General features: G+C 30.7%; 1 protein-coding gene across 2 annotated transcripts; it reads right to left on the minus strand.

The window, feature by feature from the left end:
• Window positions 1-232: 232 nt before the first annotated feature.
• Window positions 233-22,715, minus strand: LOC107997826 (baculoviral IAP repeat-containing protein 6). Of its 2 annotated transcripts, XM_017056688.3 has the most exons (51): window positions 22,431-22,715; window positions 21,497-21,816; window positions 21,173-21,417; window positions 20,766-21,105; window positions 19,198-20,695; window positions 18,955-19,129; window positions 18,596-18,814; window positions 18,076-18,499; window positions 17,876-17,999; window positions 17,640-17,790; window positions 17,299-17,523; window positions 16,966-17,220; window positions 16,605-16,878; window positions 16,344-16,505; window positions 15,712-16,014; window positions 14,540-14,836; window positions 14,213-14,427; window positions 13,914-14,070; window positions 13,640-13,831; window positions 13,346-13,560; window positions 12,987-13,240; window positions 12,574-12,746; window positions 12,302-12,492; window positions 12,085-12,229; window positions 11,650-11,806; window positions 11,194-11,566; window positions 10,990-11,113; window positions 10,726-10,890; window positions 10,405-10,568; window positions 10,080-10,317; window positions 9,710-10,010; window positions 9,456-9,631; window positions 9,153-9,354; window positions 8,853-9,080; window positions 8,256-8,780; window positions 7,901-8,171; window positions 7,549-7,808; window positions 7,178-7,460; window positions 6,709-7,094; window positions 6,478-6,621; window positions 6,231-6,408; window positions 5,994-6,139; window positions 5,667-5,909; window positions 5,371-5,589; window positions 5,066-5,287; window positions 3,674-5,005; window positions 3,369-3,589; window positions 3,039-3,278; window positions 2,782-2,970; window positions 2,563-2,697; window positions 233-2,460 (listed from the first exon to the last, which is right to left on the minus strand). In XM_017056688.3, exons 1-51 carry the CDS (start codon window positions 22,615-22,617, stop codon window positions 2,173-2,175), a joined length of 14,151 nt encoding a protein of 4,716 aa, XP_016912177.1. In that variant the 5' UTR covers window positions 22,618-22,715; the 3' UTR covers window positions 233-2,172. The 2 variants fall into 2 exon arrangements, with proteins under 2 accessions (XP_016912177.1, XP_016912178.1); XM_017056689.3 differs by lacking the exon at window positions 15,712-16,014.
• Between the last annotated feature and the right edge of the window lie 373 nt (window positions 22,716-23,088).

Consider the following 23,088-nt stretch of genomic DNA (forward strand, 5'->3'; position numbering starts at 1 on the left):
AATTTTAAAAAATTATTCCATTTCGTTGGAACTGTTGTTCAAATTCAAGGCTATTTCCAGGCTTAACAACAAGTAAAAATGATACCCGAAGGAAAACAATTTTTCGAGCATTCAAGCTATGATATATTGATTGGAATCGAGCGGAAAATTCCTCCAATTGTCTCGTCAAAAATTTCGGAAACGCGTTTGTGGAAAATGAAATTAAATATGAATATGAGTCAAGTACTAGAAATGGCGTGATAATAATCGTTTATTATAAATAACTATTAACACATTCTCCTGTCACGTACATCATCTTGTTTTGTTTCGTTTCGTTCATTGCTTAGGAATCCATGCAATAGTATACGTTACATTGGAGCATTTTATTCAGTTACTTCGGAATTACAAACATTTACTTGTAATGCGATATAATTATTCGTGTGACGATTATTTACAGAAAGAACGATCATCGGTACTGGTGATGCAATTCGACCAGTAATTTTACAACTAACCGTAATTACTCGCTGATAAGAGAACGGGACAATACTATACGAGCAGGAATCCAGGCGTGGCCGCGTTAAAAACTTCGCGACACATCTTTGGGATTGCTGCTTCTTCGATAATGCCATCGTCAGTTTTTTGTTAATTATATCAAATGCAAATGGTATTTCGGTTTACCCGAATGTCCATAGTTTGTTCCTTTTATCTATGAAGAATTACAGGACTTCGCAGTACCATCCTTTCTTCTTGTTTCGTTTTTTTCGCTTTCGATCGATTCGATTCATGTTTGGAAAAAAAAAAGGAAAGGAAAGGAAAGAAGAGAAAAGGAAAGGAAAGAAAAGGTGAGGCGAGGAAAGGAAAGAGAGAAAGAAAATGAGAGAGAAAAGAGGGAAGAAATATCGTCACTCGAATGCAAATCTCGATTCTTTTAAAAGTGAAGGCTGCTCGATAAAATCTGGCCTTGTTGCTGGTTTTCGATGAAATCGTGGAAAAAGGAATTCGATGTTGAAAAATATGCATTCACTTTTAAGCCGAACACGTCGTACTATTATTTCCCGTAAAAAATACAATGCGGACCGTAATCGATACAGGCACGATAAATATTAAATCACACTGCGCACACATATCAAGTGCTAACTGCATCATGCATTATGGAGCAATTTTCTGCACTGTTTTCTACTCATAAATCGAGAGCAATGCGATACTGAGCTAAACGGCTGAGACGATTTGCTATGAAAAGGGGGAGAGGATGGTGGCGATTGTAGTGTTAATGAGAAACGAAACTTTAAACGTTGCAACGGAAAAGCGATAACTTGGTTCGCGCAAAATTACAGTATATAGGGTACGTCCTATTCGTATTTGCGAGTGACTGTTTTAATATATATATGTATATATATATATATATCTCACGTAGCCGTTCTTCCATAATGTTCGCGTCGTTGTTTTATTATTTGTTTCGCCGTACATTCAATCAACATCGCCTCGTTTTTGTTGGAATAAGTGTCGTTTAAAGTCAGTCGCATTGCTATTGGGAGATGGGGGAAGGAAGAGAAGGATAGGGAATTACCGGCTACATAAACGAGGAACACGTATAATAAATATCGAATAACAGAGTTGTTACTTATGATAATACGAAGTAGTAGAATGCAGCGTACATATAATATAGCAGTTGCCACAGAGAGTTACCTACTACGTACGAGTTATTCACATTCATACCGAATTTTTAACCACTGACTATTTCTCGCGCTTTCTTTCTTTCTTTTTTTTTTTCTTTTTTTTTTCTTTTTTTTTTCTCTTTATCGATTCATCCTCGTCTCTTTCACTCGTCTACATTCATTCTTCGTATTTCTCCATTTTTCCGTTATCTCTTTACACGATTCATTCCGATTTATCTCTCGCTCATTCTTTCTTTTTCTTACCAAATTTCTCTCGTCCGTACATACCGCATACATGCACGCATACGTTTATCCTCTTCGTTTTTCGGATTATTTTCCTCATTTTTATCGATATCGTCATGTGTTCAACGAAAAGATACAAGTAATCTTTCATTCATCTAACCATCCGTCAATCAACTGAAATTTTCCCACGTACTAGGATTTCCTTTCATTTCCGGTCAGTCCGTTATTTGTCCGTCATAACACAAACAATATAGACTTTTCAAAATGTCCAACAATGTCTATTAACATTCTTTAGCTATTCACACACTTTTGAAACCATCTTCTCCATCTCAACGTCTGTGTCGATGTCGTGGTGTACGTGATTACTAGCACTTGCGTTGCTCATGGAACCAACAGAGTTATTAATTGGCGTAGAAATTGTGCCAGTTGGAGGAACCGTCGATGCTGGTGGCGTGTTTGGGGTGCCAGGAGTGCCGGACAATTCGATCGGTGAGCCTGGTGATGCGAGCGGTTCAACCAAATCCTCCAAGCCTTCGGGAGTCGGTAATTTACTCAATTCTTCCCTCAACAAACTATAATGTCTCTGAAAAAATATCAAGACACGATTTTTAAACAAAATTTAATCAAACGTATAAATTGTAATAATAATAATATGATAGATGTAAACGTATAAATCATTAATTACTCTTAAAGCTAATGCATTCAGAGAGAGAGTGCGACCAAATCTTCTATCCGATCCGTGTAATTCCATATCTCTTATCCATCTTTCTAATTGTGCAACAATTTCGTGTCTCTTTATCCAAAAGTGAGTATGTATGACCTATGAAATAATTATCAAAAGCAAGTTACGCAAATTGTTCGATATTTCGCACAATATATTTAAACGATATATAAATGCAATTACCTCTTTAAAACAAGGACATGGATTGCGAATTTGATCAAGCATCGCCCATTTAGCAGTAGCCTGACAAATGTTCGCGTTATACTCTTGACTAGATTGAGCTCCGCTCGTTGTACCTCGCGACCGTTCGTATCCTGGTTCGTTGAAATAAGGCTCTGATACTAGGATCAGCGATTGTATCGATACTAAGACCTGTTTTAAAACGTTAAAAATTTTTACTCGACAATTGAGAGTTTAAATCGACTAATATTACCATTTACCTGAAGGAAACTACTAGTGTGTGCATTCCATTTTTCTTCAGGGCGACCATGCCAAGTATTTAGCACACTCAAGCAAACTTTTCCATCGTTGTACAGATTTGGATTAAATCGCACGGTATGACGACCAGTAGTTTCTAGATTTATTAACATCGGACTATTGGGATAGTCGGGAGGAAAATATACGTCAAATTCGAAGCATCCGTTTGCGTATGGTGTTTCCGCTGGCCCTGTTATGAGCACCTGAAAACAAAACATTTCAAAACGTGCAAAATCGGTTAATACTTTTGTTATTTTTACCTATTTTTCCTTATTATTTGTTCATCAAATTACCTTCATCACGTCTAATCTATCAGCGTCGCATCTGACGAAAACGCTACTGCTATACGACAAGGGCAACGCTGTAGAAAGTGTGACAGCTTCTTGCGCCAATCTCTTGACTCTCGTAGGATGACTTCTTTCTCCGGCTGCCCTCATAGTGGATTCAAAATGATACGAGACAGCAAACTTATATCCACCAGCCTCTGGATTTTCGGTAATCATTTCATACGTATCTGCAATCGCACGTGCAACGTAATATAAAATAATATCATGTACGCTGTCGGATGATAAAAAAAAAAAGTATCTTATTTTCATACCAAATTGTAAATTTTTCATAACTTCTATGTATCGTTGTTCGATAGAACGTAGAGGTAATTCTGGAGCCGTGGGGCTAGGACCAGGTAATTCTTCTTCGATTCCCGATAATCTAGAAGTAGCATTTTGCACTATGGTAGCACTTTCCTGAATATCTGGAATCAACGTCGCTAAACCTTCGTCCTGTTCGGTATCATCGGGATACTTAAATAGCGTTTTCGATTTATTAGTCCTAGTGCGATTAATCTTGTGAACGTACGTGTCCACGCAAACCCTCATACTAGATAGGAGCGATACGACGGATGGTTCACTAGACTTTCCTCTAGGTAACAAGAGCGGAACTAATTGATTGGAAAGGGCCATAGCTCTGAGCAATTGCAGTACAGCGCGATACAAAGGAATGTGCCTCGCCATGTCTAACACCGAATCGTTTCTTAAATATGAAGACAAGGCTGGAAGTAAACACGATCTGGCTAGTAGATCGGGAAAAGACGCTGGCAGTTCTCTTTGCGTTTGTCCACCGGAACCAATATAACTTGCTAAAACTTGCAATAATACTGTAACGTGCTCTTCCTCGGACCTCTGTCGCATCAATGCTTGCTCGACGTTCCACGACTGTTGTGTAGAGCCGGTACCAAATCCCGTACCCTTCGCCCAATACAAATGTGAATTATCATCACTACGACCTGCTTCACCTTGGTTCCCAGTTATTTTTTGCTCCGAGTTGTCGTTCTGATTTGTCTGATGGGTAAATACCGCCAAACAGTTCAATAATAAAAGCATAGCGCCCACTTCGATGGTCGTTTTACGCAAAAGAAGGCCATCGTCAGTGGTCGCGGGTGTAGCGTCAAGTAATTGTTTTAAAACTTGGAATGGCAAAGTTGGTAGTAACGCAGCCAACGGCGATGTTAAAACGTCTCCACCTTCACCGTCGTCTGAAACGCCTAAAGCAAGACGTAACAAACACTGAGCCCTCTTCCGATCTCTTAATAATACTTCTGCGTAACCCGGAAGTCTAAGGAACAATCCAAAAGCAGCAAGAGAATGTGGCGGAACGTAAGCAGCTGGTGAAGATGCACACGGAGAAGAATTATTTCCACTTTCTTCTATAATTTCGATTGCGTAATCGCTAATTCCTAATTTCACCCATTCTTCGTGGCTAAATGTTTCTTCTGGTGAGGGTAACGGGACGGGTGGTGGTCTAGAGTCTGGATATACCAGCGGCAAATACCGTGCTAATACCGCTAAACCACCACCGGCACTAAAGACGCCTAATGAACTTTCTATGCTTCTATAATTTAACAACTCGCTGTCATTTTGTTTCGATACATCCTCTGAAAGATAAAAAATAAAATATTCATAAATATTATTTTAATTGGAATATCGATACATACCTTTCGAGTCTTTATTACGTTGCCGCAATATAAGATGCAAACAAGGTTCTGATAAAGATATTCCACTATCTTCGGCTATAGCTAACAATTGGGCAATGGTCAATTGCGGTGGTAAAGGAGTATTTGGACGTGATGAATGTATCAAATATTGTTGATTAGTAGAATTGGTAGAATTTTGTTGAACATTGTTACTCGATGTTTTGCTTGTACTTGCTGCTCCATCTATTAACATAAAATTTTAAATAGATAAATTTTATTGTATTTGCACCCCATATATAACATAATATACACAATAAATAACTTGCCAGAATTCCCACGTGATTTTCTTATAATAGGACCACGAGCTTGCGACCTATTAGATGCTTCTTTAGCTCTTTTGTCTTTCGCTGTATTTCCAGCAGCTACACTAAGAGTATCAACTATAAAGGCCATACCAGATTCCCAAAGTTCTCTAGAGCGATTATTGTTCGTTCCAGTTTCATTGCTTTTATATGTATTTGGCAACAATAGAAAAAGCCAAGTACCTTTTAAAAATATTTCAGATTTAATTACAAATTTGTATTGTACATGTGATTATTATTAATGGAAGAAAAAAATTTACCAGAGACTTGTTGTAATATATCTGCAACAGTTGATTGAGTAGACATATACAATAATTGATGATAATGACCAAGTGGATGAGCTGGATGTGGTGGCATGGACAACATACTATAATTGACTGCTGTATTTGAAACTTTCATAGGTGCATCGGAAGTTACGGATACTAGTACTTTTTCACCTTCCAATAATAATTGCAAAATTAATCGCCTCGTGAAACCCGAAATTCCATGAAGATAGCGTATATCTGTTCAATAAATGTTTTATATAATACGTAAAATGAAAATAATATGAATTAAAGTATAATATGAAGTAAAATAAATCGTCTTACTTGAAGTCGTTCGTTGTTGAGAAATGACATCCGTTAATAATTCGGCTAATAATTTTTGATTTTCGAGATGACACCAACAACATCTAGATAAAAATTTAATCATTGCACTTTCTAATGATGCATATGAAATACTTGTTTTGGAACATCTGTAAAGTACAAAAAGATTTTTATTATCCGTTTTATATATGTATATATATAAATCATAATCAATCAAGCAAATCATTCATACAAAATTACCTCAAAGAGGATAAAGATGGATTTTCTACAGGTCGATTACTAAGAAGAGAAAGAAGGGGTAACCAAAATCCATATCCTTCTTTTCCGAGCCAATCACGCATTTTACCTTCCGAGCATACAAGAGTTAAAAATTCTAACACTATCGCTATACTTTCTGGCTCTGTCATGCATAATCCACCTAAAAATAATTATTATAATTTTGTTTATAAAAATTACAAAAATCACAATTTTTTAAAAATACAGTTACCATAATAATTATTTGTATCCATGGAAATTTCACTTGCTTTATCATTATCCGTTAAACCCTCTAAAGTGTTATTCTGACAACTATCCATTGAGGACATCCTACTTTGAGGTTGTTCTTGTCGTGTCTTTTCCAAATTACAAAAATCTATTGTAAAAATTTATCTTTTAGATTATCATACTATTCTATATACATATTATTTTAAAATGACTATTTCATAAGAAAATATCTTACCAGTAATTAACATTGTCAACGAAGCAGGAAGTCCAGAATCAATTAACTGTTCTATACCTGACGGAGATCGAGCAGCTGCAGCTACAGTAAGCAACTGTCCTTCTGTTAAATTTAATCGCTTACATTCTGATAATACATAACGATAATACCATTCTTCGCCGTTAAATTCGCTTTTTCTATCATCTGTTTGTCCTTCTCTTTCCTTGCGGTCATCAGATATAGATGCAGAATGATCTGTAGCCTTATTGGGCACCAAAATTCGTACTCTTTGGAGAAGCACAGGAAACAATGTAGGTCTTACATAACAAAATGCACATAGAGCAGAATCAATTGCTTGTTTTAAAGCAGAACTCGTTCCCAAAATCAAAGTCCACTGATATAAAGCACTATTTTTAAATAATATAATTTATATTAAAGATATATATTAAAATTTTGTCAAAAAAAAATTAATATGCAAAATATCACTTACTTAAAAAGTTCATCTGTCAATAAAGCTTGTAAATCATAATTAAGATTTTGTTGTTGATGAGCTTCCCATATAATGGAAGATACACAATGAATATATACAGCAGGTGGATTGATAGCATTAGGACTATTACTGGGTCGAGAAATTCCATTTACTGCCGATGCATGAAGCCACGAAAGCACCGCTGTCATACGAGCTTCTGTACAAGAATCTTGAATTGAACATAATTGCTGAAGTAATTCTACAACCAATTGAACGGTTGATGTTTCTTGAGTAGTTACAGCACCTGTAATCAAAAATTAATTTCACTTTTCTATAAATTCGAGAAAATTTATTTCAAAAGAAAAAAAATTGATTCTTAAGAAAAGCGATACCTTGAAAGAAAAAGGTAGACCTGTTGTTAAGTAAAAGACCAATGAGTCGAAGTCCAAGCTCTTGAGAATGTAAGCCTAATTGCAAAAGTACCCTTTCCAAATTGGGAGTAAAAAGAGATGGTGCTGGGAGTAACAGAAGATTACAACATGCCTCAACCAATCCTTCAACTGAAGCTGCAGAATTAAGCACTTTAACAGCAAGATTGCTGTTTAATGTGCTTACGGATAGGCATTGATGCAATAATCGCAACCAACCCAAGCTAGACATATATGTTACAAAAATTGTATTTCGACATATAAAACCATAAATTTTTTCCATAAATACAACCAAAATCTATATCAAAATAATTACCTTGTCTTAGTAAGTTGTTCTTCGTCTATTGTATCATGATTCGTTTTTATTTCACCGAATGCTGTAGTACCTAATAATCTAATCTGACTTAAACTTATACTTCTCGAATCGCGTGGTTTATATAATCGTACAAGTACAGATGTTGCTACTTCTGGTTGTGACAGGGTGATACGTATAAATGTCAAGCCTGCCGTAGGCATTGGTGGACAAACAGGTGTTAAAGGACTATTACTTTCTCTTGAAACTTCTATAGCTACAGCCGATGGACATGCTAAAAATAGCAATATATTATAAGTTATTAAAATATAATATATTATTCGTATATTATTACTGATAATATATTTATATATCTTACTAGCTAAAGATGTAAGATGTGGTTGCAATTCTACTTTTCTTAATAATATAGCACAAGGTAAAGTAATCGCAAGATCAACCCAAGCTTCATCAGGATAACAATGATATAACCACGCGGCTGTCCTTGCCCGTTTATGTGGTGTAGAATTTTGTATAAGAACATCTGCTGGTTGTGCAGCAGGATTAAACCAAGATATTATACCCAAAGGAGCAAAGTTTAACAATCCATCTTCATAAGTCTCAAGTGTATTTATAGATTTCTTGCTACTTGAAGAAGATACTGGTAGTACGTTAGGAACATTTGAAAGATGTTCCATTACCAATGCAATCACACCAGGAGAAACAGAATTAGCATTTCCATTATTACTTGATTTTACTAAATTTTCACAAAGTACTTTTACTCCACCCATTGCTGTGAACATTGCCAGTGATACTTCATTGTCTAAAACTCTTAAGATATACCAAAGAAGAGGCTCGGATAATTGCATAATACCCAATTGTCGATTTAATTCTCTTTGTTCACATGCTATAAAATAATATAATAAATATAAAAATATGTTATTTAAAAATTAAAATTTATGAAAATAAAAATACTTACAGGATGAAAGATATTGGTAAAGTGGATTAAGAACTAAACTACGATTGCTTGCTTTTTTAGTAAGAGTAGTCAAAAGTTGGAATGTAGCATCTGGTATCGAAGCAGGATCACCAAGTTCAGTAGCTGTTCCTGCACCAGCACTCTCGCCTAGGAGCATAGCTAAAGATGAACCTGTACTATGACCTAAAGCTCCTAACAATCGCATCATGGTAGGTTCATGTTGTAAAACTGAAAATTATAATTATATTTCAATAGTAAAAATATTTCATTGAAATAAGATGGCTATATTTCTATACATACCAGTATCTGCAACACATCGCATACGAGGTTTGTTAGATGCACATTGTTGTAAGCGAGACGAAGATTGTTGTTCTGCAACTTTACTTTCATCCGTTTGTGAAATATTTACTTTCATTTGAGTATCATTAATATCAGTATTTGTATCGAAATTTGTTTCAGAAAAATCTATTCTGATTGAACCATCAGAGCGACATGCACAAGTCTATAAATATAAAAGATTAAAATATATTTTTAAAATATAGATTTTTAAAATATCTACTTTAAATATATAAAATATTATAAATAATATTATAAATAATATACCTCTGGCAAAGGTGTTTGAATAAGTCGACATACTAATTTAATAAGTGCTACGACTAAAGTGTCCCATGAAGTGGGATAATCTTGTCTGGTATGTCCACCAAATACACAAGCAAATAAACTCCCGAATCCACTAGATGAATTTGTTAAATCGCCAGTTCCACCACATTGAGCTCCAACTATCAAATAATAAACATAGACAAATAAAATTCATAATTCAATTGTATAATAATTATAATTCTAATTCATGAAATTACCTTCAGAACCTCTAACATATGTAGAAACTAATACTCCGACGCATTCTGTTATACTCATTGCAGTTCCTAAATCTGTATTAGCAAAATTTAAATTCGTTAATGATGTTATAAGTTTATATTGTGCATCTAAAGGCCCTCTTCTTGCAGAAAGTGCACCACCAGGTTGTACAAGTTGATATATCACCCATAATAAAAGTTCTTTTAATGCATTTCCTAAAGAACTATCAGGCATAATTACATCGCATCTCATCTTTAATCTAACTAGAAAATATTGTAGTGCTTGACAAACAGTAGGACCAGCCTAAAAACATTGAAATATAAAATTATAGAATACTGTAAACTTAATAGTTAAAAAAATTAATAAAAATACCATTATATATTGTTTATCCATAGCATTAACATTTAATCCACTTCCAGAAAGTAAACGCAAAAGCATAGGACCCATATTACGTTCTTTTACAATGCATCCGGCCATACCACCCAGAAGACCATCTAATGGTTGACGACTATTTGCAGCCTCTGCAGGATTTGTTTGTAATGGTTGATTACTTGCCAAAGTTAAACATCGAAGAGCAAGACACCAAGCACGTAAAGAAACACCCGGATGCCTGTAAATTGATCTTATTATTATTTAAATCATCAGTTGGAAAATTATTTTGATAAAAGAAAAATATAAAAAAACATTTTATATTTACCAACATAATGCAGATATAAGACTTGAAATAGCTGTTGAACTCAACGGTATAACAGGTGAAAGTGAAGGATCAAATTGATTTAAACAATTAGATTGTTCTGAAGAAGCATCTAAATTTAAAGTTAACCAAAGCTGAAGAATAAGTTCCAAATTTGTTCCCGCGCTCTGTTGTAAAATTATATGTAAAATTATATATAAATTATATATAAATTATATGTATGTATATACATATTATATATATATACATATATATGTATATACATATTATTATTATTAATATTATTGTTATTAATCTTTTTTTAAATTATTGGAAATTACTTACCTGTAAATATAATTCTGTAAATATTTTGTCAAAACATCTTGTTAACATTAATAAACTCGAAGAAGTTGTGTCAGGTGAATTCCAAACATCTTGACTTCTCTCATTCCAATTAGATTCTGTTTTTGGCGTTGATTGTTGAGGACATCGATTTGATTCTGATGGAACCTTTCATATAAAAATTAAGAATAAATTTTTATACTGACTTAAAAATTCATTTTATCTAATTGAAAGTAATAAACACAAAAATAAAAATCATTAACTCACATGTATTGTGGTACTTATACTATAAGGTAAATTATACATGCTGAACATGGACAATATTCTTAATGATAATTCTATCCCCATTTCTACTCCATATTCTAATCTTGCATCCATTGCCAAAGAAATTCTATAAAAATTTAATTCTTAAATAATTTAATTCTTATATAAATTATACATGTATTATATTTATATGTATATGTTACTTACCCAGATATATCTACATTTTTAGGTAATGGATGTCCTTTCTTTAAGGTATTTCTACCACGTTCTAAAATATCATCTAAGAAATCTTCAAGTTCACTATCATCAGATTCCAAAAGAGAAGGTAAAAATCCATTAGACTTTGATGTTGAAGCAGTTGCAGATAACACCATTATACTACTATCTTGAGTATCTTCTTCTCCTTCACCTTCAGCAAATCCTTCATCATTACCAAGTGGAACAGCAGTATTACTTGTTTCAGCAGCACTTGCACTATATTCTTCTTCTGGTGTTCGACCTTTCTCCGTTACGAGAGGTATAAAATTCACTACAGAAGGACCCTCAGCAGTAAAACATGTTTTTGGAGTTAATTTTCCGCCTACAATTATAACGAATAATTAATAAAAATTGAAAGAAAATATATATAAATAATATACAATCAACAATATGTGAATCTCATACCTTCTAATAAATCCTGCAAAAGGCACGAAACTGCATGTGAAGACCAGGCCGCATCAGAAGTACCCGCCAATCTGACTAATTTTAGGAGCTGTTCTTCACTCATAAGTTCACACAAGCTAATTGCAGGACGTGTAGATATCACTAGCCTAGCGACTACCTATATGGCACATGTTACAATAATTCAAGAAATTACTTCATAAAGCATAAAGCTTATTATTTATTAAAAATCGTCAAATATCTACAAGCTAATAATATTTTAATCAGTATATTAATAAAATTTTAATAGTAAGCGTAATAAAATTATAATACTTAATGCAAATAAGATATGTACTAATTTTAAATTTTATATTTTGTTCAAACATAAATAACATAATAGAAGAAAATGAAATAAAAATCGATAAATACATATAACAATCTTAAATCAAATTTACTTACTTTGCAAGCTAATAGGAACATATCCACATTAGCAGAATTATACAAAATAAGAGCAATAAGTCCACGTGCCACAGGCAGAACATGCTGATGTGATAAGTTAGATATATATTCAACATCCAAATCTGTTGCTTCTGATTTGCTAGAACTTATATGACATAATTAAATTGTCATAAAATGTTAAAAATTAATTGTTGTGATATAAATTTTTATCACAAACCTCGTATTTGCTTGTGATTGCGAACTGCGCGAACTGTGTTGTGTATCACTTTTACGAATACCAAGAATATCTTTGAAATGTTTGGCAGAATTTTGTTTTAACGTTTTTTTAAAGAACTGCTCATGCGATTTCAATGTAGCTTTCATTTTACTGCATAATGAAGCAGTATGTGATGATAAATTAGTCCATCCCTTCAAAATTTATGTAATTTATTTATTTTTATATTTCATTTATTATAAGAATAAAATAAATATAATAATTTTTAATAATACCTGTGATGATGTATGAAATGCTTTTTTTGCTTGTTCTAATTCTTGAAGTTGTTGCTTATGATGTAATTTCTGTAATTTTTTACGATAACTACAAGCTGGAGAACGATTAGCGTTACCATATTTCTTTTGCATTGCAGATTCGCCTTGAATAAATTCCCAACGAGATAATAAACCTTTCAAAGGAATTTTTACAATAATCATAATTCAAAATATTTAAATTAAATATTAAAATTATATTAATATTATAATATTATAATAATTATAATATATATATTAAAATTAAATTTAATAATAATCATAATTCATATTTTATATTAAAATTATTAAACACATAAAATATATACAATATATAACTTATTAAAATACAACAATATATAATTTATTAAAATTATAAAATATATATATATATATACCTTGTTCTCTGTTTTTTTCACTATTCTCTTCCAAACAAGTAGATGGAATCGCTATAGTATCCAAACATACTGACAAAAAAAGCAGTACCCAGCCTATAAGTGTTATATCTAAGTGATTTATATCGGATGCTTGAGGATTTGATAATGGTGCCAATAATTTGCCTAACGTGCGAACCATGGCGTCTATCACGGAAGATCTATTAACTCCAGCAATCAACGATTTACGTCCAAGAAGTGTCAGTAAAATAAATACTCTAAAAATTAGAAAAAAATATTCGTTTTAATGAACAATATTTTAAAAAAAAAATCTTATTAAAGAATTAAAAATTATATCGTATATCATATATCGTATATCGTACCTATCTTGTGGAAATATGTGCGTAGACGATGAAGAATAAAGATTAACTAAAACATTAGATAAAAAATTACCCCACCAAGGTTGATGACCAGCCATACGCGTTAAAAGAGCGACAGCCTGTAACTGTAAACGCGGAGCTGGTGTAACAACACAAATCGAATGAAAAAATTTTTCACAGACAGTTGGTGTAAAAACATCACATATTGATAATGGTATCTAAAAAAAGAAAAAAATAGATATAAAAATCTAAACAATTATAATAAAAATTGTAATAAATAAAAATTAATAAACATACACTAGGTATTGGACCAATTTCATATACTGCAAATAAGAGAATATCGAGTAAAGTTTCTCCTAAAGCTCGCAATTTATCAGTAGGTGCATTAGTTAAAGACATTGTAGGTATAGTTTGAGAACCTTTCCATGATTCCAATCGTCTCCATACACCACGTACAACATTTAATTGATGTTGAAACATTATACATTCCTATAATATAAACATATATTTTTTATATATAATTATTACATATAAAATTATATTTTATATTAATTTATTTTATTTAACTTACTTGATAAGTAGATAATATTTTTGCAGATGGTTGTTCTTTATTTTCATTAGGTATTTTACTAAAAGAAAGATAATGTTGCATATGCATAACATTAGTAGTTTCTGAACACAACAGTGGATCCAGTAGGCTTTTTAATTTTTCAGTAGCTAGGCTAAATCTATGGCATAAATTAATAATTAATTATTAATTAAAAATAAATGTTGAAATTAATAAAAATATTAAAAAATATTAAAATATAAATATATATATTAAATATAATAAATAAAATTTATATTTCCAAATAAATATATTATAAATACCTGCACTGTACATCTTCTGCAAGAGCTGACAAAATATTACATTGTGTATCAATAGTAGCTTGTATATTAGAATCAAAAGTGTTGTCACAAGTTGATAAACTATTATTTAATTCCGCATAATCTTCGCCAGGTAAAACCATCATGTGCCCATAGAAAATTCCTAACGGAATTTTACACATAGTAGGAGACATTCCATAGCGACCTATGATTATAATCTAAAAATAATAGTTTTTTTATTATCATGCAAATAAATAAATAAATATAGTTAAATAAAATAAATAAATTTTATTATAATTTATTATAATAAAGAAGTATTATTATAAATACCTTTAAATATCTACAAACTGGTGGTGGTTGAAGATCACATACAACTAAAGATCTATTTCCAATATCACCAGCAACAATAAGTCGTGTACCATCAATTTCTTCTTTTTTTGTCCATATATCTATAGATAATGATGCTAAATCACTGCAGCAAGGAATAATCAAATCCGTAAGCAATACAGGTGATCCAAAATCGAGGATAACAAAACGACGTGCACCGGAATGCATTCTATCAACTACCAATGCCTGCTGAGGTGGCCAACACAATAATCTTGCCCATGGAAATGTAACTTCTTTTCGCTGTAATATTAAATGGCATATATAAATCTTCTAATAGTACATATTTTAGCAATTATTAAACATCTATTTCATTTATATTTTGTTATATAATAAATTATAGTCATTCAAACAAATACATGAAGATGCATAAATTACTTTATTCTACAATACATCAAGATTAAATATTTCTAAGAATTAGAAATTTGAGTAATCAGTTCTTTTTCTATTATTCATACACATATTGAATATAGTTCATTTATATTTTTCAACAATAATTTCAAAACAGGAATAATTTTTCTATAAATTCATTTTAAAAACTGTTACCCAAAATTTCATAATAAAATTTTATAAAAAAATGTAACTATATACCACACTTGTATGTATATATAATATTATATAATATTAAAAGCATAAAAATTAGGAATAAAATCTACATATTCCATTTACATAATTAAATCTATTGATATGTGAAATAAAATTGAGAAAACGATTATACTTGAAAAATTAAATCATGGAAGTAGATCTAGGCAATTTCATATCATTAAAATTTGTTCGTGCGTTGAATTGAAAATAAATCATTCGATATAAAATCTATGTAACTAGATATTTTTATTACATTTAAATTTTATAAATTTCGTAGATAATTTAAATGGTAAGATGTACAATATGAGAAAATAATATCAATGTAAAATTGATTTTGAATATATGATATCCTAAAGCTGTCATGCAATTTGCAATTTATGTATCTAGCTTTGTGCAAAATCAATGAAATTACATAAACTCAGTTATAAAAACAGCATATTAATAAAGCTTTTAAAAATTTATAATAATGACAAGAAATTATCAAATTGAGAAACAGAAAGAAAAAAGTGCAATTTCTCATCTATACAATCTACCTTTTTAGAATTGCTGTCTTCAATTTTGTTTACAGTAGTATTGATATTTTGTACGGACGACTTTTCTTTTACAGTAGAACTTAATATACGTGAAGTAGGCATATCATTTTGTGTATTATGCCATGTTTGATTGTTGATAGGCATATCATTAGCTTCATCACAGTCTGATTGATCATCAGGTGTGAATATCAGTTGTGGAGCTGGCTTCTTTAACATTCTTCCTGTACATAGACTAAGTAGATCGCTTAACATAGGTGTTGGCTTAGCCTGAATATCTGCTCCTAGCGATCCAGCATCCAAGTTCTATAATGTACAATGATTTCTATTTGGATTATATTTCCTCTACTTGAAAAAACATCTATACCATTTACGTTTTTACATTCAACGCTAAATAATTGTAATAATTTCAACTGTCCTAATTAAAAAGCGGAAATTGTTGAACTGCCTGTTCTATTTTACCATGATGTTTTATTGTTTATTTTATCAATATGATATTATAACGATATTATAATGTTTACATCAAATTTACAATAGCATGCTCCATGAAATCGTTAGATTTAAAGTATAGAAAAAGGAAAACAGAAAGGATTTAGGAACTAAATAAAAAAAAATATAGTTTTGGAATAACTTACATAAGTATGATGAATGGTTTTGATATCAGGTACGCCGTTGTTGTTTGTAGCTGTACTATCATAAAGGGGAGCTCCAATATTATTTGTATTCATACATGGATCAATCTTTTCCATTTTGGTACCATCAGAAGCAGCAAGACAAGTAAAATGAAGGGGTTCAACCTAAATGTTTACAATTTTTATCCATTTTTATAATATCCAAAATTTTTTTTTATTTTCCTATATTTATTTTTTTATGATTTCATAATATTAATAAATTACCTCTAAAAGTCCCTTCATATTGTGATTAGCACATAAAGCCTTCAACTTGCTAGACACCACAAGTTCACTAGTTGGATGTGTAGGCAGTGTAAGTAGGTCCCTCAAATCAATAGCATCCTGAGAATACATAGAACTTGATGAAGCAGTTGACGGTCCTGTCTGTTCATTAGCTACTGCTGACACATATGTAGGTGGTATTGGACTGTATTTAGGAGGCATCGGCGATTCCAAATCGAATAATTCGGTCTCAAATGGAGAATTATATAGACCAAATCTATAAAAAATTAAAAATTCTTTTTTTTATTAATATTATATTAATAATTTGTATTAAGATAAATTATAATCATAAATTGAATTATACCTTGTTGCTAGTAATAAATGATATGGATTTACACGATTTGATATTTCAGCAGCTATTTGTTGTATTAAAGAAATACATTGTTGAGCAATACTGTGATTTCTATCTCGTAACAAAGTTCTATTAATTAATAATTGTAACCAACGCAGTGAACCAGCCCATTCAACCTCTACTATCGAAGGTAATAATGTTACTAAAACAGATACTAAAGCTTCATCAAAAGATTGAGGTGGAGGATCTTCCAAATTGTAAAAACCACTGAAAATAATTTATAATATTATAAAATAAATTATATTTCGTATCACTTAATCAAATATTATTGTATTATTAACTTACATATTACAAAGCATAATTAATTTTATACACTTGTGCGCTATACTTCGACCAGCATGCAAAAGACAAGTTCTTAATAAATTAGATAATCGTGCTTGTACTAAACGAATTGTTTCCAATTGAAAAGCTTTTATTTCAGTATTATTTTGATAGTTACGCAATCTCGTTAATCTAATAGAGGCTATCCACACAAGAATATCTAATGCAAGTGATTGTACAATGGGAGACCTATAATGTTTAAATATGCTATAATATACATATATATATATATATGTTTTGCATAACAAATATGATATAATAATATTATAATTTAATAATTTTTAATTTTTATAAAATATTCTTACTTTTCAGATGTCTCCAAACAAGCTACACTTAATAAATTTTCAAAACAATTTTTAGATTCTAACATAGCGCATCGTTGCGCTCTTTCATTTGGTATATTAGTAGGATATACCGTTCGAACGGTAATTGATACCTCATAAATACAATCACAACCTTAAATAAGTATTGAAAAAAAAATGAATTAAATATATGAAATATAAATTATATATAATAATATAGAATTTAAAATCGTATTTACCGATGTAACCATCTAATTTCTTACTACTTGCACCTTCTACGAATCGACGTACTTCAACTATTCTTAATTTTTTCGATGTAGGAGGTTTGTTGTCTGATGAATTTGTTTTTGATTTTGTTGTTGTCTAAAAATAAAAAAGTAATATCTATCATATATATTATATTTAACTATTTCGAAATATATTCTGACTAAGTACTCACGTTATCTTTTGTAGGATCAATTAGAGCCTTAATATGAACAAGAAGCGTTCTGGCTTTAGATCGAAATAATTTTGGACTAGTTAATGTAACACAACCAGCACGCCAAGATAAATCTAAACTGCGATGTAAATCAATCGGTCCACATAAAATTTCCGTATTATGTTGTCTTTGAAATTCTTCTGTGACCACAGGATTTTCTCCCTTTTGCTCATTACTTATATTAAAATCTATTCTTTCATCCACAGGAGTTAACAAAGGTTCATGATGACCAATTCTTTTGATATTTTGCTTTAGTAAAGTAATTTGAATTGAAGGTAATTCTTGACAAACTGAATGCAAACTATATCGTACATCTACATGACCAATATGTCCTGCTGCACTTCGAGGAAGAGTTAATTCAAATATATGTTCATCCCAAGTATTTCTATATTTTATAAAAAAAATAAACTTTTATAAATCAAACTAAACAAAATATATCATAAAATTATATTTCCTAAAATTCATACATATTCATACATACCGTTCATTATGCAAACGCCATGTTCTTGTATGATGCTGACCTTCTGACTGATGAAAATGTTGCGGATGACGACGTTGTCTTTGAGCTTGCATCATTTCATTCCAACAAGGAGGAACAGTAGCACCATATGCAGGAGAATGATGATCAAATCGTGTCAATTCATATAAAGCACATAAATCCGAATGTGAAAAATTTAATTTGTGCGCAATTAATTGATCTCTATAAAAATATATATATTAAATATATTAAATTATAGTAAAGTTATAGTAAGTTATAGTTATAGTAAATATAGTAAGTTTTAAAATATTATTTTAAATATCTTATTTATTTTATTAGTTCAATTTCATTTTTAATCTTACTGAAAATTAGATGATGTTGATGTGCTAGGAATTATAGTTTTATTACTATTTTCTTCATTTGTCATCATATTAATATCCTCAATATCTTCCTTATCTTCTATAGAATCTTCTTCATCTGTAGTAATAAAAAAATGAAGTGCACCATCACTTGTACATGCACACAATCTTTCTAAACCTGAAAAAAATCAAATTGTGCAAATATGAGAACTATTAATAAAAATATAAATAAATATCAAAACTTACTATTACAATAGGCTGCAGAAACAAACTTTTTTCCTTCTATTCTTGCCTCAGTAATAGTTTTCAATGAATTTAAATTTAATACTCTGATAACACCATCTCTGCATATTAGAGCTACTTGTCCTACAGGTTCTGATACATTTGAATTAGTAGTAGAACTCGTACTAAAATTTTCACCAGATAATGTACATTTATTTTTCTCTTGAAGAGGTAAAAACACATGTTCAACAGGAGCTTCATCTGCAGATAATTCTCGTTTTGCTACTGGTTCAGAAAATATCTTTACTACTTGTCCCGAAAAATCCAAAGCATATACAAGTAGTATGGTATTCATATTATTTATATCATCATGTATTTTACCATTTATTAGTCTATCAGATTGTGTATCATTATGGTCCCAATACACATAACCTTTCTGTGGGAAAAATTCACTATCTTCATCAATATCCATCTGATTATTGTTTGAAATTAAAGAATCTGTGTTATCAGTTATAGGACACATAGCAACATATAAATGTCTTCCATCTTTAGATGATTCAATATGTGTAATTTTAACAAAATCAGGAGCTTCAATAGATAAAGTTTTTACAACGATTGGTTCAGTCTTTGTTATTTTCATGATATCCAAACTTTTTTTGTTGGCTGTTGTTAAATCAGATGTTGATGCAAAATGTTCTGGACCATTAATAGGATTAAAATTGGCATCAAATGAACTTGATGTTGGAGGTACTGTGATACCAATTGGATTTGAATAAATACCATTGGAAGATGATGCAGTAAGGGCAGATGTTGGAAAAATACCATCAAAATGTGGACCAACTACATCAGAATCTACATCTTCTATTACTGGAACTTCATAAAAAAATTTACCAACCAAGAATTCTTGATATAAATTTTCTTGACGTTCTCCATTTGAGCTAGCACTAGTGCCTGTTCCAGATAATGTCTTTTTAGCCTTAGACTCCTTAGTATTATCTTCTTTAATTTGTTGGGTTGTTGCAGTTTTATGGTGAAAGTCATAAAATACTAAATAGTGCAATCTTGATGGTGTATATTTATCACCTGCTACTTTCATTATATCTAAAGTATCACTGGCAGCACTATTTACACTGTTCATTGCACGAACAAGAGATGATGATGATGCTAAATCTGTTGAAGCAGCCCACACATTTTCTAAAGTCCTTAATTGCGATGGATTACTAACTGTCACAGTAACAGCACACACTACACATGGCCTGATTTTAGAGTCCGATGTCTCTACAGGTAAAAGCGTAGAACCAGATGTTTTTGTTTCACTGTTTTGAGATTTGGGAGATCCTACTATAGACAATGCTGTGACCTGTACTTTATGAGAACCTGGATGCTTATAATCAGAAAGAGGATCTGTTTCGGAATTAAGTGTCCTTAAATATGATGACAAATTTCTTGTGGAACCAAATTGAATAGAGTCCTTATTATTTATTTCTTGATCTATAGGAGCTACATAAAATGATACCTCCCTCTGTGAGAAATACATGATGTGAAAATATTTTTATGAAAAATATTAATTAAAATATATTAATATATATTACCTTTAATTGATTTGTTACATTCCAGACATTAATAAAACCACTGCTAGAAGCTGTAGCTACAAGACCACTGACATTTGTAGTGCTAATCACATCTACAGTATCACCAACCTCGCGTGCAGGAGCAGTAGCAAGGATGACAGACAAAGGAACATTTTGCGTATATTCTCCTTTAACAAATGGACATGCTGGAGAATGGCGTTCGTGTTCTGACCAAGGTTCATCTGTTGGTTCCCAACAAACTAAACAAACATTGCATGTAAAGCACATTATTCTATCATCACCTGTTGCATTTGGTTGATGATAGAAACCAGCCTGAGCCATTTGATCTGGTAAAGCCCACCTAAAAAGTAACATATATATTATTTATATATATACTCCAATAAAAAATAAAAAATTAAATATTATACTTGTAATTCATGTGTGGCCATTTTGAAAAAGTATCTCGGCGAGTAGCTTCACTAAACATTAATGCTTTATCAGCAGGATCTCCTTCTAATGGCAGACCTGGCAATAGGCCATTTAGTCGTTCATTAATGGCAGAAGCAATTGGCAATGCTGGAATATATCGGCTTAATCTTTTCAATTCTGTTACTAATCCTGAGCACACAAGTTTCAAAGAACTATGTGGTAATTCCAAACATACCGTATTCCACTATGATGAAAATAAATTATTATCACATAAATATTAAATCATTTAATAACTTAAAATTAAATTTATAATTAAAATTTACCTTTTGAGCTTTAATTCCCTTTTTTTGATTTGCTTCTATTACAAAAGTTTTACTTATTAATTCTTCCTTTACTTCTTGCACATGATCTATACCTGGTAACTCTACACATCGTAGACACTGATATAACAAAGTAGCTTCAGAAAACAATAATTCTAATTTTATAATATCTTCACTTCTTGAAACAGGTGTTTGTAAAAGTGTGTCTAAAAAGAGTACTCCATTATAATCACTGCGTACTCCAATTCCTCTTCCATCTGTATATAATATTTTATCTACACCATTTGATAAATATGTCCCTTGAAGTTTTCCATTTAATTTTCCTAAAATACATTATTGTATAATCATTATTGTATAATTATACATTAATTTATTAAATTATAAATTAAGCAAATATAAATAATTTATTTTTTTTAATATAAATTCATTTTAAAAATATGAAAACAATATAAATGAAATAATATAACAAAAATATAAAAACATTTATATATCATTAAAAAATAAATAATAATAATTATCTTATAAAATTTATATTTTTAAAAATTATTATTACATAAAAATCACTATAATCATAAAAATCAATAATTCATATAAAAAACACTCTTAAAAACAAATAGCAAAATTAATTTTTCAAAAACAACATAATTGAAAATTAAACAACAATAAAATCATCAAATGATTATAAAAATTTGATAACATATTAAAGAATAATAAATCAATCATGAAAATCACTTAATAACAAAAATTGATTACTTTATTAAAGTGATTAGAATTAGAAAAACTTTAGTCACGCCTGACGTTTTGTACGTGTATACGACCTTGACCATGAGGTACGATTAAACATTACAAATAAATTATCTATAGGATTTATAATAAAATGACTTGTTATCAATATTAAATACTTCTTTATGAAGAGTAAATGAATAAAAATGCTTACCAGATAAAGAACTTTTTTGCAAAATTACTCCTGAGTTGACATCAAATACATATACTTGCGCACTGCCAGTGGTAATTAGTAACACATTTAGATTAGCATGATAGATTATACTTTTACATTCAATATCCACATTTAAGTAACCGTCTTCCTTTAATAACCATGGATCATCATCAGCCATTTTGCTCATATAGATTACAATTCTCAAAAAATTTGCCTAATGCGCGAACATCACAAAAAACATGGCGTACTTATCACCGCCATCTTTGAATAGAACGTCAGCAAATCGCTATGAAGTTGGTTAATAACTGCCAAACGATTAATACATTAACGATATATCGATATCATATCTTTCGATTATCGATTTCTATTTCGATTTCGATGAAAGTTACATCTTCGAACAGCATTAGAATACACATAAATACATTTAAAAAATACAGACGTTAGAATATAATAAAAATTAATAAATAGTGTTTCATATTGTTTGAATTATGGATTATAAAATTCATTTTAATTATTAAGCAAATATAAAACAATTATTATGCATATTTTCTAATTTCTATTATTTACTTCCATAATAATCATTTAAAAGATTATTAATAAGCGATTAATGATAAAATTTTATCAGTGGGAAATCTATATAAAATATTAAATAGGATAA

Source organism: Apis cerana, linkage group LG5 (assembly GCF_029169275.1).
Source record: "Apis cerana isolate GH-2021 linkage group LG5, AcerK_1.0, whole genome shotgun sequence".
Lineage (NCBI taxonomy): Eukaryota > Metazoa > Arthropoda > Insecta > Hymenoptera > Apidae > Apis > Apis cerana.